The following is a 16,301-nucleotide window of genomic DNA, read 5'->3' on the forward strand; positions in this document are numbered from 1 at the left end:
GCCTCTACTCAAGTACTCCCTCAACACAAGAACACTTTGTTCTAATAACCTGGCATTCTGTGATGCTCACCTTTCCAACACGATTGCTGAAGACAAAATGGGTGCACAAGCAAAGGTGGTGAAGAAAGTTGATGGTGCCCGGCTATCAAAAGAGATAGCATTTGAGGTCATAAAGGCTTGAAGTTAAACAAGCAGCCATCTAGCATAGAAGCAACAAAGCACACATAGAAGAAGCACACCAGCCTGTGTGATCATGTGGTGTTGACGGGATCAGGTATCAGGCATCAGAAGACTCAAATCAAACCATCATATTGATGCAAATGAGGGCGATCAGAATGGAGACCCAAAGGCCATCTGAAGACAATCAGACATCACCTCACAGAAGGGCCCCAAGGAAGGGATGAGTCAACCAGGATGCAGTGTAGCACACAACATTCCTCTAGTCTTTAATGCTTCCTCCTCACTGACCCCAGGTCTACCTTACAAATCTAACTGCACCCAAGCATGAACATTAGTGCAGATAAGAGCTCTCAACACACGGAGTCCACGACAGATAAACCTCCCAGGAACAGTAATGGGAGTAGAGAGACCATGAGGGTAAGGGGAAGGTGGGAGGAGCAGGGGAGAAAGGGAAAACTGATTGCATTGATCGACATATAACCACCACCACCACCACCCCTGCCAGGGGCACAACCAACAGAAATGTGAGTGAAAGGAGACCGTGGATGGTGTAAGATATGAAAATAACATTAATTTATAATTTATCAAGGATCATGAGGAGGGGAGGGTGAGACAGGGAAGGAAAAATGGGGAGCTGAAACCAAGGGCGCAAATAGAAAGAAAATGCTTTGAAAATGATGAGGGCAACATAGATGCAAATGTGCCTGATACAATTGATGTATGGATTGTTATAAGAGCCCCAAATAAAATTATTTATCAAGGAAATAGTAAAAGAAACGTGTGCCTTGTGTAAAGTCTTCATTGCTTTCTTAAACAAGATTCAGTCATTTAATTTTTTAATATGTATAATTGAACATTCCATGTATTCTAGTCTAACAAGCTTCCCTATTGATGAATATTTAACTTACATCAATAGTATTTATATTCTATACCACTGGCTAGGTTAATGATCCTATTATTAGAATTACCAAAGTCCCATGGAGGTTCCTTGTGTTATCTCTCAAAAAGCTGGTGATGCTGCCACTACAATGGACCAGGAACATATATATATATATATATATATATATATATATATATATATATATATATATATATATATATATATATATATATATACCTTAGATATGTGAATGGAGATTTGAGCTTATCGTTAATCATAAGTCCTAATATAAAACCAATTCGTTCTTATGATGTTGCCCTACTTAACACTTGCCCTCATGAAGGGATACCTGAAGATACAGGTACTACAGCAGAGTGCAATGAAGACAACAGATCCTGCCTGGCTATCAGACAGAGTAGCATGTGGGGTCCTAAAGCAAGCCATCATGTAAGGGAGGAATCAGTTAAGTCTCCTGCGAGCACAGCAGTCAGTGTGACCCAAGACAGTAAATAGTAAAATATATTCCCAGAGGAGGGAAGTATACTAGAGCTTAAATTCTGGGCACTCGGTTTGCAGAAGTCTATCGATGACAGTCAAAGTCAGCAATCATCTGCAGAGTCTCCACACGGATAAAGCCTCTATTGAACCACCTCCTCACAGGCACCAGAGATAGGAGCAATCTTGTCCTCAGACAGGGTGCAATGGAAAGGGCATTACCAACAATGGATGCCTTTTGAATCATGATATTGGTTAAGAACAGTTATTACACTAAGGACTTCCAGAAAAACAAACAAATATGTCTTGATAAAAGTACGACCAGAATGTTCTACAGAAGCAAAGATGGTAAGACTTTGTGCTAAAAATTTTATGCATGTCACCAGGAGGGACCAGTCTCAGAAGAAGGACATCAAGCTTGGTAAAGTGGAGGGGCAATGAAAACGAGGAAGGCCCTTGACAAGATGGGTTGACACTATCTGTGACTGGAACAATGGGCTCGGGCCTAGGAACGATGGCAAGGATGGCGTAGGACTGTGCGGTGTTCATTCTGCTCTGCACAGGGTCGGATGGGTGGGGACCAACTTGGTGGGGCCTGAAAAGAAGAGCGTGGCTCGGAAGAAATCTAAGAAGAAAACTGAGAATCATGCTAGAGTTAAAGAAATACATCCTTGGGAAACTTGAATCAGGTCGCTGCTTGGCTGATTTGCCGGCTGAATGTAACATGGCTAAGTTGACATAATAAGCATTTCCTTGCAGAAAGAAATTAATTAACGTGACTAATGTAGCCAATGGTGTGAAATCATTAGCCATGACACACAGAACCCAGGCCACTGAAGAGGCTGAAAAGTGACTGTTAATTTGGATAAGTCAGAAACAACGCACTGGCAAGAGCATGTCCAAGAGTAATATGCAAGAAGGCTAAAAGCCTCCGTAGTGGATTTTTAAGTGTAATTTAAGAGCCTTGGGACCAATTATTTGGTTTTCCATTATTTCTTATGGGAAAAATATGTTCAGTTCTCAACTTTTGGGTGTTCAAACATGAATTTGGAACAAATTGCATTCAACAGCCAAGGTCGCACTGTGTAAGATTTCTGCAACTGTAAATCTTTCCTGGAGTAAATCTTTCCTGTCATCATTCTCTCGAGGAGCGACTGGCAGATTTGAACCCCAGCCTTGCAGTTAGCAATTTATCCTACCGTGTCACCAACCCTCCTTGCAAAGAAGCCGCTGTCATTGCGTTTAACTGCCCCAGTGAGTTTCTGAGACGTTACTGTTCAAGGGAGTCAAAAGCTCAATCTTTCTGCTTTTGAGCAGCTGGTGGCTTTGAACTGCTGACCTTGTGAATCAATCACAGTCCAACACATAAGTACTATGCCACCAGGGAAGAGCCATGTCTGTAAAATTATATTGAAGAGAAAATAGCTATATAAATGGAATGATAATCACTTGCCGTTTCTTTGTCATTTATACCTAGGATTGATAGTAGACAAAGTAACTGTCCTTTTTCTCTAGGAATATCAATGGAATGCATTTGTTTTTCATGCACGCCCATGAAGATGATCTTTCGTTGCCCTCCAGGGCAGCGTGCACTGTATCAAGGAGTTCTGAATTCTGTTTGGGTTTGGCCAACGGACATAGCAGACAGGGTACTAGAACAAGAGCGTGAGCTCAGGGAGTTTTCTTTCTTTGTTCCTTGGGGAGGCACCTGGAGGTAGATGGACTCCTCAACTATGTCTGCAGCTCCCATCGTTGGCTCTCTACATGACGGCCATCTCCAGGTTCCAACAAGCTGGCCCTCTACTTGCATGTTCAGGTCTGAAAGGGAACAGTCGATTCTGTGGTTAGTGAGGATCAACACTTCTCCTGGTGATCTTCCTGTACCATGCTCACCCTTTGAAAAAGATCACAATTCACTGCTAACGAGTTGATTCCAAATCATAGACACCGGTAGGACAGGGTAGACCTGCCCCTATGGGCTTCGAGACTGTGTCTCTACAGGACTAGAAAGTCTCACCTTTCTCCTGCAGAGTGACTGACGGTTTCAAACTGCTGACCTTGCAGTTCACAACCCAACGTGGAACCACTACATGACAGGGTGGCCCACATTAAACATATCTGTTTTATAATAATAATTTACAAATTATCAAGGGTTTGTGAGGAAGGGAGCATGGGGGGGGGAGGGAAAAAATGAGGAGTTGATACCAAGGACTCAAGTAGAATGAAATTGATGATATCAACAAATGTACAAATGTGCTTGGCACAATGGATGGATGGATGGATTGTGATAAGAGTTATATGAGCCCCCAAGTAAAATAGATAGACAAATAAATAAATAAAAACTTTAAAAATTAAAGTCTCTTCAAATGACCTTATTTGAGGATATCAGAAGTTTCTTGTTAGATCTCTAATCCAAACCTATGTCTACTTTTGAAGTAGAGAGTGTAGAGGGAGATTCAGAGCAAAATCTGAGAAGGAGGCTGGCCTGCCTGGGAATCCAAGCCCCAGCATCCAATACGGTTTAAAGAATATGTTCAACCACCTCTCTTTCCAGCCCCTGAAATTATGATATGCCTCTCTGTACCAAAGGTGCCTCCATGGGTTCACTGAAATAAAGAAGAAAAGGAAGGGGGATGGGGGAAGAAATGTGTACTGAAGATGAATGTTGACTTTAACAAACGAGGGGAGAAAGCATAGTCTCTGTATTCTTATTCCAAACTGTTATTTAATGGCTTCAATGGCAAATACAACGAATGAGCCTCGGGCGAACAATACATTATAATTAGTGCTAGGGTGATGATCAATTTTCATAATTTGTTTCAGGAAGTCAACAACCCTCACAAGTCTCTCAGACTTGGGAGGAGAGCAGTACACTCTAGTGAGAAGGAGACACCCAGGTATTCTGTTGCCACAAGAGCAAGTCCGGTGGTGCTGTTCCTAAATGGGTTCTAGCCTGAAATGATGGAATCTTCCAGGATTTTTCTAAGGACCGTCTGAGTGTCCTTGGCAACTCTGTGTAGAACACGTTTGTGTCTCATTCGTCTGACATAGCAGGCAACATAGTCACCGAAAAGTGGGATGCAGCGGAGGAGCCACAGGATTGCCTTCATGACTCTACAAGTCATGCATCGCAGTTTTCAGTCCCCTCGGAGCAGAGCCTGCAGGTCCTGGGACGTGGTGATGGCTGAGTACTCGCAGAAGTCTCTGCCTGTTCTCTGAGCCACCTGCCAGAGAGATTCCTCGTGTAGACCAAATGACAATTGGTAGGCTCTCAGACACTCTGTCAAATCATCTGCATCCTGCATCTGAGAGAATGTGTTTGTGGCTATTTTTCGCCACAGGCAGGTCACTTTATCATTAATGATCTGCTCACAGGTATCCATCAGATTGTGCAGGGGGCCCTGGCACCTAATAGCAGAGAGGTCCTTTCGCAATGTGTCCCTGAGCTTTGGGAAGTCATGCCATAAAGGTTCGTAGCTCGAGATCAGGAAAATGGGGGGTTGACACACTCGCTTCTTCTGGAGATTTTCCGGGAGAGTTCCTCTGATATTCTTCAGAAGCTCCGCTTCCATGAAAACCCTTCTGCTGAGGTCGATGTCCAGCTTAGTCCAGACAATATAGAATTTCTTCCCCATGTCCTGGATGGTTTTGGCAAGCATCACGTGATTCCTGCTAAACTGTTCCGAGGCAATGATGATGAATAAATCGTACTGGCTAAACTGCATGCCAATCACATAGTCGTCCAAGGTCTCGGGGGCAGCCCCCATGCCAGGCAGGTCCCACAGCACCACATTTGGCCAACAAGAGGATGAGTAGGAGGCACGGGTTAGGGTGGTTCTTACCACCCCCGTGGGAGCTGAGGCCTCCTCTTCATGCCCAATGCCCCGCAGAGCATTGATGAAGGTAGACATGCCATTGCCGGAGGCCCCTGTCACAGCAATGTTGACTTGTGTGCTAGACACTCTCCTCACCGTCTCCAAAGCAACAGAGACCATCTCCAGCAAGTTCCCATTTTCCAAAGCCACCTGGGTTTTCGAGACTTCGGTCTCAGACAAAGTGCCCCTATCATTGAGGTATGGCCCAGCTCTGGAGAAAGCTGCAGGTGGCAGAGCTTGAGGTGGCCCAGAGGACCCTGCCATGTCAACCAGCAGGGGAGTGTCCTGCAGGAGGAGAGAGCAGGTGAGTCAGCATACACAGGAGTCACCTGCTTTCGCATCTGCAGCTCAACCAAGACCAGAGCCAAAACCTTAGGTCTAAAAGCCAAGCAAACTGAAGCCCTATTCAGGAGCTGTGCACCTTCTTTGAGAGAAGGGAACCCTTGAGGAATGATCTGAGACAGATTGTGTCAACAGTCAGCCTTCAACAGTCAGCAGGAATGTGGCCATTGGATGACGTGAGCCACAGAAGATCAGATCACCCCTCCGTTCTGAGTTTGGTGAGGATACTGCTGAGGAGGGGTGGGTTGCTTGTATCAACTTCCAAAGCCTCTGAGCACACAAAAGTTCTCATTCGGTTATTCTTAATGAGAACACACAGACATGGACACAAACACACACACACACTAACTTCTCACTGCTGATAGCCCCTAAATAATTCCCTAGTCTTCATTTTCTTCAGTAGTTAAGTCACAAGGCTCCCAAATAAGTTCCTCAAACTCAAAAATCTACATTCATATTTACATATGAAAGTTTATAGTTATTTCGATTAACAGTATAAATCTTAAAATTCCTTTTTAAATGTAGGTTTCTCTTCCTGACTGAATCTCTCCAGTCAGATTTATAGGTGTTTAGGGGCTGGGCTGGGAAAGAGACTTGATTGGCATTGCTCAGTGGTTTCTACTCCAGAACATTATGTTAAGGAAACTACCTAGAATATGGGTTTTCAAAATCACATGCAGGATTGCAAGAATATTTCTTTTATAAATTTCTCACTCTATTTTGTGTGAGCTAACAAAATTTTTTCAATATTTTGTAATTCACTTTCAATAGTTTATAATTCACAGCCATCTCCTTGGATGAAGCATGCGCTCTGAGAGCCCTCCCCAAGCCCCTTCTGTTCTGTGAGAGGGTGTATTATAACACTCTTGTGTCACAGGTCTCACTGTGGAGCTGCAGGAGGCTTCTACTCCAGATGGCCCTTGAGCTATCTGAGGGCAAGCTGCACAGCCACCTGGAGGTCCTGAGCTTCTTGCCCCTCCTCCTCTGTGGCAAATCCTACTTCTTCCATGTACATTGCCCAAGGGGACTCTTGCTTGCCCTTGTCCTGAAAGCCCCTTCACTGTGACCCAGGCCCCTCAGACTCCTGTTTAAGCAACATTCAGAGCTTGTATTAATTCTCTCCTTGGAGCGAATGGCTCTCAGAGTCCCACTTGAGTGTCAGAAGCAGCTCAGCCATGAGCAATTTGTACAAGTTCCTGAAGCAGGGAGAGTAACATTACTCACCTCACAGATCTGCTGCGATGGCTTCATGGTGTGATGCACGCGAGGTTCCCTGGAGTACTCTAGATGAATGCTCTCTGGTCTCCTTATCCGCTATGGGCCGACGCTCCTCTGGCTGTCCTTCTATCTCTGACTTCTATCTCTGGCTTGGCGCTCTGTCTTTCTCATGCTTTTTCTTCTTTAATCCTCCTTGAACTCTGTTAAATAGACTTTCTAATTATACCTCAATAATGTGAAATAGAGGCTTCCAGATAAAAAACAAGCTAATAGTTAGGGGCTGATGATTTGAACACAAATATAATTCCCTGTTTTGGGGTGGTTGTTTTTTTTTTTGGTTGGTTTGGGTTTTTCTTTGGTGGGGGAGGGGTTGTTTCTGGACAGGAGCAGAGATTTTATTTTTATCTACCTGACAGTTTCATATGATGACTATGACACTCCTTTACTGCTATTTTGATCCAGTTATTGTCAGCACCACCATTCTTTCCTCACTAGATATTTTTTCCCTAATGTTGGGCAACAATTGAAATCATTGTCTGTTCATTTTCAACAGAATTACCGTATCCGCCAGGTGGGTGATTAATAAGGTTCTCTAACATAGGGTGATAATGATTTCTCTAAATCAGAGACATAAACCATAGATATATTAGTGGATTTAGGGCAAACACTTAAATCTCACTCAAATCGAAGACCAAATTGTTTTTGACTTGACCCTGCTAGGTACTCACCTTCATGAAGAAAGCATTGACGATATGGCTATTGTAGCAAAGTATGGTGAGGAAGCTAGATGGCGACTGGCTCTCAGAAAGAATAGCATCTGGAATCTTAGAGTCTTGTCCTCAAACCAGTAGCCATCTAAATGAGGCATCAACTAAGTCCACATGGAAGAAGCACACCAGCCTGAGCAATCCAAGGATTGTAAATAATAAAATCCAAATTTTAAGGAGGAAATGGCATCAGAGTTTAAATTTTGGACAACCAGTTTGCTGGCTATGGAAAACAGTAAAAGTCCAAAATCCATTTTCAGGGTACATACATGGATTAAACTACCTGGTGAGTCCCCAATGACCACAGTTGAGTCACGTGAATAGCCTTGTTAGCAGACCGAGAGCACTGTGAAGTCAAATATGGAAGATGTAGTTAGGTTAACACGTTTTGCCTTATGTTTTCTGTGTAAGGAATCCAGGACAGGTAGATCTATAGAGACAGTAACTGGATCAATGGGTTCTTCAGAGCTGGCAGGGGAGGTTGGCTGGGGGGATGAGAACCTAATAATAATGAGTGCAAAGAAGACTAAAATGACCTAAAATTTACTGTGGTGATGACTATACAACTCTTTTTAATAGGACTAAACTATTTAATTATATGCCGTGTACATGATATGCCCATAAAACTTTTAAAAACCACTGCCTGCTGTCAGCTGCCACTTCTAATCCTGTGTTCCAATCCCACTTCCAAAACTGCTGTAGGACTTCTGAGGACCCATTGAGAGATGGGTGTGCCTAATGAAGTGATCAGAAATATTTGAGGAGCACAAAGTGAGGGAAGGTATTTGGGAAGGCCCCCATCACAGCCTCTGCCTGTCTTAAGCCTCTGAGCCCAGTGCCCACAGTGAGACTCCACTTCCTCTGTGAAAGGCTGGTGGTAAGAGAGTCCATCCAGGACAGGCCTTCAATCTAAATGCAACCAGAGGTTGCCCTGGGCGAGGGAGGTGGATGACTGTCATGGGGCTGGGAAGGGGCCATGCTGGTTGGATAGGAGACTGGAGCTCTGGGCTGAGTCCCAGCTGGGAAGACTTTCTGGAAAGGAAAAGTGAACAATAGGAAGGGAACACTATGTTATTGATTAATGTGGTACAAGACACTCATGTGTTTGTGTTTAAATGACTGATTGACAGATAAATTGGCTTCCCTCCCGAAACCCTGTCACCTGCTACTGAGTGTGCCAGGTAGTATTCTCATGCAAACCCCATCGGAAACCACCCTGGGTGGGTACTGACGAAGGCATGGCTGCCCCTCGGTGGTTGGGCCAGTGAGGGCCAGCATCAGACCCTATCCTTTCCCAGACCTTTTCTGTAATCATGTCTGTGCCTCCGGTCAGCTTCGTCAAACCTAAGTGCCCCCTCTCCACCCAGCACTGAGTCCTGTGGAAAAGAGAGCCTGCTGTTCCAGAGCTCAGGGGCCCACTCTGTTGACTCCAACCCCGTCCCCTGCCCTTGCTCATTTGCTCCATCTGGACTGTGCCCCAGATGGAGACTCACCAGCTACACACTGGCCCTGACTGAGTGCCAGTCCCAGGCTGCCCCTGTCCAGGCCCCTGTGTCATTGCCAGGTCAAGAAGGGACATGGCCAGCCTTGTGGTTAGAATGTCCTCCAGCAGGGGTCAGTGTTCCTGGGAGTTTGTGTGCATGAGCCTCCAAAGCACTGTGCTCTGCTCAGCCCCCTTGGTGGGCCACATGCTCCCTCCTTGGGGAGCCCCACCCAGTCCTGGGTGGGGAGTTACAGGGCCACATGGAGAAGGGCCACAGGAAAGCAGCACTGTCTCCACAGCCTGTGAGAGACAGACTGCCACGTAGACCGAGTGCGGGAGCACTCAGGTGACAGACAGACACTGCCTGCCACTCTGAGGAGCAGGTAGGGTTTAGAGCAGCAAAAATGCATGAGAGTGTTGTGCTCTTGTCACTGGAGAATGCCAGGGTGAGGGGAGACCTGCTCTGAATTTGTTACTGAAATCAAACCAGTCAGCTACCCAAGCGCAGCGATGCTGGGCATCAAGGACTCCCCTTTTAACGTCGTGAGCCCTGACATTAACCTCGGTGCTCACACAGCCGCCTCTACTTACCAGTTCCTAAGAGCAGACAGATGGCCGTGACCAGATCCAGGGAACACAGGTGGCACTTCTCTCGCTTGTCTAGAAGGGGCTTGCTGCCCCCTAGACCAGCTAAGCTGCCCGAGGTCTGTCCCACGCTTGAGTCCAGACCTAGTTTTCTGCAGAAGGATGGGAATGCCTTGTAGAGAGGTGGGAGAGTTCCTAGGAAGAGCCTGTGGAAAGGCCAGCCTGCAAGCTCTCCTTCTCTTGCAGTCAGCTAGCTCTCCCTGAAACAGCCAGACCTTCCCCTGGCCCCGCCCCCGGAGCTCTTAAGGGGAGGAACTGGAAACCCAAAGCAAGTTTTGGTTTCTGTTCCTGGAAATGCATCTAGTTCCCAGACATGGAGGCAGACGGGGTCTCCCTTGCTTGCCACTGGATGCACCAAGGTCCTGGTGGCCCAGAAGCCTGTGCCCTTACAGGAGGGTGGGCAGCAGAGGAATTTGCAGCCAGCAGGGGAATCCATGCCAGAGTTCTGCAAGGAGCCTCGGCCCACCTCTCATGCGCCCTCACTTCCCTCCCACCTATGTCCTCAGATGCTGACCATGAGCTCTGTGCACCTGCTCACCTCCAACGCCTGGCCCCTGAGAGTACTGCTGACACTTAGGACAAGTTCAGCCCCAGCACTACCCTGCCCTTGGTCTGCGAAGTCTCCACTCCCCAGCCCTCATCCCCACCCAGGGCTCCAGGACGGAGCCTTCAGCACAGAGTGCCCGCCCTAGCTGATCTCGGTTCCTCTGTTCACTGTCTCCTGTCGTTTCACTGTGGTCCTCGCCTGAGATCCCAGACCCCTCTCTTCACCAGGAGTTAGACAGAGCACCTTCTGTTTTCTCCCAGGGCACCTGGAGAGTCCCTTCTTTCATGAGCCCACAGGCACTCCCCTGCAGGGCAGCAAACTACTGAATGGGGCTCTGCTAGCCACCGCTCTGTGACTCCCTCCAGGTGACCATGGTCAGGGTCAGAAACGATGGGGGGTGGGTGGGTGGGCTTCAGTTGTGAGTGCTTGTTAAGAAGCTTCGTGTCTATAAGACACCCTGCTGCATATAAAATGAGCCATCTCAGAAAACCACTTCCAGTCCGTCTGTTTCTCCCACTGTGGTGCCTTGCATGGTGCTGCGATGCTGGAAGCTATGTCACTGGTATTTCATGACCAGCAGGGTGGCCCTGCGTGAACAAGTTTTCACCGAGCTCCAGACAAGAACAGACTATGGAGAAGGGAGAGGCTGTCCACTTCAGAGGACTTGGCCACTGGAATCCACAGGGGTAGCAGTGGAGCCCAGTCAGAGGCAGGGTCAGAAGATGAGCCCACAGGCATGCAACGCGGTACTGAGGAAGAGCTGCCTTCTCAAAGGACAGTTGGCCTTCTTGACCCGGGGGAGAAAAAACTTCAGGACCTTCCTTTGCTGTGGGAGTCAGACTCAGAGGAGAAGAAATAGCTATGCACGTCATTTGACAAGTGGAACTTGCATTGTACAAAGTCAGAATCTAAGACGATGTGCAGTCATCAATACAATGCAACAGAACACATAAAGATCCATCTCCTCAGTGTGAGTGAGCTGAAACGGGCAGGCATTGGCCACTTTCAGCACGAATGGCAGAGGGCCTGGTGATATCAGGACTATCACAGAGGAAGAACGCAGAAGGTCACGGAAAAGACAGGAAGCAAAGAAAACATCAAGGTGCGTGTCAGAGAGACTCTGAAACGTGTTCTTAGTGACAGGGCAGCTAAGACAAACGGAAGAAGGGATGGAGGCCAAACGCGGAAGAGAACATTCCGAAGGGCAGCTCGGGAAGACAAAGTTGAATGTGATCATGAACTGTGCAAAGACCTGGAGTGAGAAACCACTAGGAGCGAACACCTGCAGCATGCCCTACACGGAGAGAACTAGAGAGCGGAGCCCGCCTCCGCTGCCACATTGAAAGAGCAGTGCAGGGGAAACGGTTGATGGACACAGGGAGCGTCAAAAGAAGGTGGGGAGTCGCTCAGAGCGAAGAGCTGTGGTCACCTCAACTTTGACACCGGAACCCTGAAGGTGCGGGGTAAACCAGCCCCCCACCACTAACCACGGGTTCAGTAAGCGCAATTGAATGGTTAAAATATATAAAGATTATAGCAAAGTCATAGGGAATAGGAGAGAGAGTAAAATATGGAAATCAGACGCATTTCATGGTAGTGTGCTCACCCCCTGGTTGGCCACGATCTCACCAGCCAGGTCGGCGCACAGTATGGGCTGAGAGGGCAGGGGGGTTGGATGCCCCTGTGGTAAGAGATAGAGCAAACAGGAATGTCTGCTTCTATAGGGAGACAGAATCAACCATGCGCTCACTTTAAGAGGAGAATCTGTGGAGATGATGGTGAATGCAGGGACATGTACTTGGACTATACCTCCAACTTACCAGCGTGGTGGCTTTCCTAACTGAGCAATACTAGCATTCCACACGCCCTCCTTAGCTGCCCCCGTCAAATGTCCCTCAGTGTTCGTTCCCCATGAAGGGAGGTGAGAGCCCCGGGAAGCGGCCACTGCCCTCGGAGGCGGAGCCCAGCAGCGTCTGGGGTTGATGCCCTGAAAGGACTGAAGGAGGAGGACAAAGAGGGATGGCAGGGATGGCGGGAGCACAGGGAGCTGCCCTCCCCCCAGGCTCTGCGTGATTCTCAGGCTCTGAGCACTTGGAGTGAGCTGCAGAGGAACCCTGCAGAGCTGCAGGACTTGGCTCCAGGACCCACCCATTATTTAATACTCGCAACAATCCAGTCAAAATCGATGGAACTAAGACTAAGGACTTTCTCTATGCAGCCTTATGACATCCTCAGTAGTGAAAGCTTTCACGAAAACACCCAGAACCAGACACTGCTGGGTGCACACCTTTGCCAAAGTCTGTGCGTACGTCAAGAGTTCAACACCAGAGGCAAACGAAGCACCGAAGAAGGACGATTGAAAACCCTCCAGAAACTGGACACATCTACCTTCATTCTCACCTCCCTCACGAAACTGATGAGACTAGTACGGAGAACGTTAAGTCTTTTACGTGTACATTTTTGGATGGCAACAAGACGACATTAGCTAATTGCACACTCTGCCCAAACTGAGCAACACAGATCAACACTTTGGACCCCTTGAGTGCGGCTTCCATGAGCTTTGATCGTGAAGCTGAGCAAGATGAAATCCTGGACAACTTCCACCTTTTCTCCCCGATCAGGATGCTTCCCATTGGGCTAGTTGTGAGGATTCGGGTCTTGGCTACACTGCGTTGTACCCATACTGACAGCTGCAGTCCTGCTCCTCATCAGAAGTGTCTCAAGTCTTCTTCATTTCAGCAAGCAAGGTCAAGTCATCTGCATATCCACAGACTCCGTCCTCCGGTCCTGATACTTCATTCTTCTTCATTCGATCCGCCTTCTCGGGTTATTTGCTCAGGATATGGATTGAATGAGTAAAGTGAGAGGATACAATCCCAGGGCACACTTACTAGGATTTTAAGCCAGGCTGCCTTCCGTTGGTTTGGTCCCACAACTGCCTCCTGATCCATGTTCAAGTTCCTCATGCAGACACTGAAGTGCTCTGGAATTTGATTTCTTCTCAAGGTTGTCCATGGTTTGTCACGAGAAAGACAGTCGAATGCCTTGGCAGGGTCAATAAAACCCAAGCAAATATGATATTGGTATTCTGTGCTTTCAGCCCAGGTCCACCTGGCATGAATGTGCTACGGTGAGAACTGGTGCGGGATAGTTTGGTAATGAAAGCAAGAGAGATAAAGTTGGGGGGAGAGAGAGATTGAAGGCGATGAGAGTGTTTCATTCTTAAGCTCTTCAGGGTTTGATCTTGAGCTTTTTGATGGACCTCTAAGGGATGACCTTCCTGCTGAGAGTGCCGCCCACCTTCTCCCTACACTTGAAAGAGGCAATGCTGATGACAGCCTTGATCTAAGAGGCCACTCAGAGTTCATCTGCCAAACACTGTTTCTGGGGTGCAAACAGAAGGTGTGTAACACCGCAAGCACTGTGTTAGATTACACTACTGTCGCGTGACCCTAGGTCCTCAGTGTCGATCCAGCGGGGAAGCACAAACCCTTGAGGTAGCACCCACTCACTGCCTTCCAGTCAATTCGCATGCACAGCGACCGTCTCTCACATGGTGGGAGACTTTGGGTTTCTGAGATGATGGGTCTTTACAGAAGTAGACAGACTCGCCTTTCTCCGCAAGGATACCTAGAGGATTCAAACCGCTGATGTTGTAATTCCTGGCTCAATGTGTAAGCCAACTACTCCCCTCCTTGGTTTGTTTTTTCGGTAGATAGCAGGGAGTTGAAGTATTTTCTTCCAAACTGGAAAGCAAGGTAGATAAAATTTGTCCATTTTTGCTTTTTCCCCCTCAGGGTTACTTTCCCCAAAGGTGACCTGGTTTTTCTTTGCCAGTCAGCAGTTTACTGAAGACCCATTCCAGAAACATACTGACAAAAACACCTAAAAATAAAATGCGATTCGGGACGTGGGGCTGCCACCTGTTTTCTTTCTGTCTTGGAGTGAGTGACCCCACCTTTAGTGAGCATTCGACGCGCTGGCATTCGCTCTTGCTTCTGTGGAGTTGCGCATTAGGAGAAGCTCGCTTCCATGGGTCTCAGAGGAGCACTGGGACAACTCGTCATTATATCTTGTCTGAGTTTCCCTCAATTTCCAGACTGTGCAGCAATATGTCTTCCCTTCCACAGCTTATTATTAGCGCTGTCAGAGAAATATGAGTGTAGTTTCACTTTCCAGCTTCTGGAAACGGAGTCCATTCCGAGAGGCCACTATCCCGTCACTCCATAATTGGTCAGCCTTGGGGGGGCGGCAGGTCCTGCCAGCTCCTCTGATTGCTTTATAAGTAGGTGCTCGGGGCGTGGAGGTCAGGTGCAGAGCTGCAGCCCTGGACCACAGCAGAGGGAGCTCCTGGGCTTTGAACTACCGTGACCATGTCGCTCAGACACGGGATTTTTCTGGTAACGCTGCTGCACAATCCACATGGTCCTCCAACCAAAAACGCCTCCTCCCGCTCAATGGAAAATGGTGACAAAGCATTTGCGAGCATGGGCTGCAGGGCCCGGGAGCCCTGTCAGTGGGCATCAGGATTGGTCCTTGATGTCTGTCATTATTTATTCAAGTGGACTCTAAGGTCAGGGGCTCCAGGCAGGTTCAAAACCGCCAGCCGCAATGCAGGAGAACGAGGAGTCTCTTTATTCCAGACCATCAGTTTCTGAAACCCATCCAGGGACGTTCTACCCTGTCCTAAAGTGTCACCACTCGTTGGATTAAAAAAAATTTTTTTTGGTTTAAAGCAAATGCTTTGATGTTTTTTACATGGTGAAATTTATTCAATGTTCTGCCTGCCTCCAAGGAGCGAAGCACATCTGACGTGAGACGGAATCTTCACCCCGGCGGACATCACAGGCCTCACCAAAGAGAAGCATTTTCAGCCCTAGCGTCAGAGGTGAGTGCATGAGATGCTGAGCAGTGGGGCCCATGAGCACGGCTAGAGAGAGCCAAATGGCCCTTGGCAGAAAAACCTTTCCCGGCTCCTCAGACTTTCCCCAGGCTGAGTGGTGTTGCTGGGGAGAGGAGTCCCTTCCAGGTTGTAGTGATCCATGTGACAGGACAACAGAAATAGAACTTAGTTATTGTGATGTTCACAGATGCCGATCACCAGGTCATCCTTCCTTAGGAAGCTCTCGGGGGGGGGGGACGTTTAAGTGGGGGCAGAGGGGACTTTTTCATTCAAGGGTCATTTGGATATTTATAATCATTCATGTGGTAAGTGGTCACATGGTGGGCATGTTTTAAGGATGGAGCAGGCAGGGTTTTCTGAGAAATTTTATAAAGATCTTGAGAGTAGTCAAGGGGCCGAGAGTGACTGCCAAGTTTGTGCCCAGATTCTTTAATGAATGTTATAGATCCATTTACTGAGATGAGGAAGCATTCGAAGAAGAGAAAATAATGATTTCCGTTTAGAGCTTGCTAAAAATCTTCCCCAATCATCTTTTCTTCTCTAACACCCAGAAGTGAAATTTTGACCCTTCCATTGCACTCATGACTAATTGAATATGGTACTTGGTTATCATTAAGATATGGAGGGGTAGGCACTGCTGACTGCCTGTGTGGGGAAGACTCACACCCACTCCACAAGGTCAAAGCATAGGCTGTAGGAATGGGCAGAAAAATGAAAGAATGAAAAGAAGTACGTGGTGAAAGGGAAGAATTAATAATAATTTTTAAAAAGAAGAAGCACAGGTCTGGAGAAAATACGCGCAGCCGATCCTGGTTGCTGGAATGCCACCCTCGCTCCACGGGGATGTACCTCCACTGGGAAAGGGTAGGAGTGGGCATCCAAAAAAGGAAAGCCACTTGCTTTCACTCATCTGAGGGAAAATGAAGGAACACGTGAAGGAAAAGAAAAGAGAGTGTAAAATTAAAG

At 47.4% G+C, this 16,301-nt stretch overlaps 1 protein-coding gene across 1 annotated transcript; it reads right to left on the reverse strand.

Moving 5' to 3' along the window:
* Nucleotides 1-4,488: 4,488 nt before the first annotated feature.
* Nucleotides 4,489-7,147, reverse strand: LOC142441067 (immunity-related GTPase family M protein 1-like). The gene is given in 2 exon segments (XM_075543161.1): nucleotides 4,489-5,715; nucleotides 6,997-7,147. Coding segments are annotated over 2 exon segments (1,239 nt in total). The 5' UTR covers nucleotides 7,024-7,147; the 3' UTR covers nucleotides 4,489-4,503.
* Between the last annotated feature and the right edge of the window lie 9,154 nt (nucleotides 7,148-16,301).

The sequence above is a fragment of the Tenrec ecaudatus genome, chromosome 2 (assembly GCF_050624435.1).
Source record: "Tenrec ecaudatus isolate mTenEca1 chromosome 2, mTenEca1.hap1, whole genome shotgun sequence".
NCBI classification, from domain to species: Eukaryota; Metazoa; Chordata; class Mammalia; order Afrosoricida; family Tenrecidae; genus Tenrec; species Tenrec ecaudatus.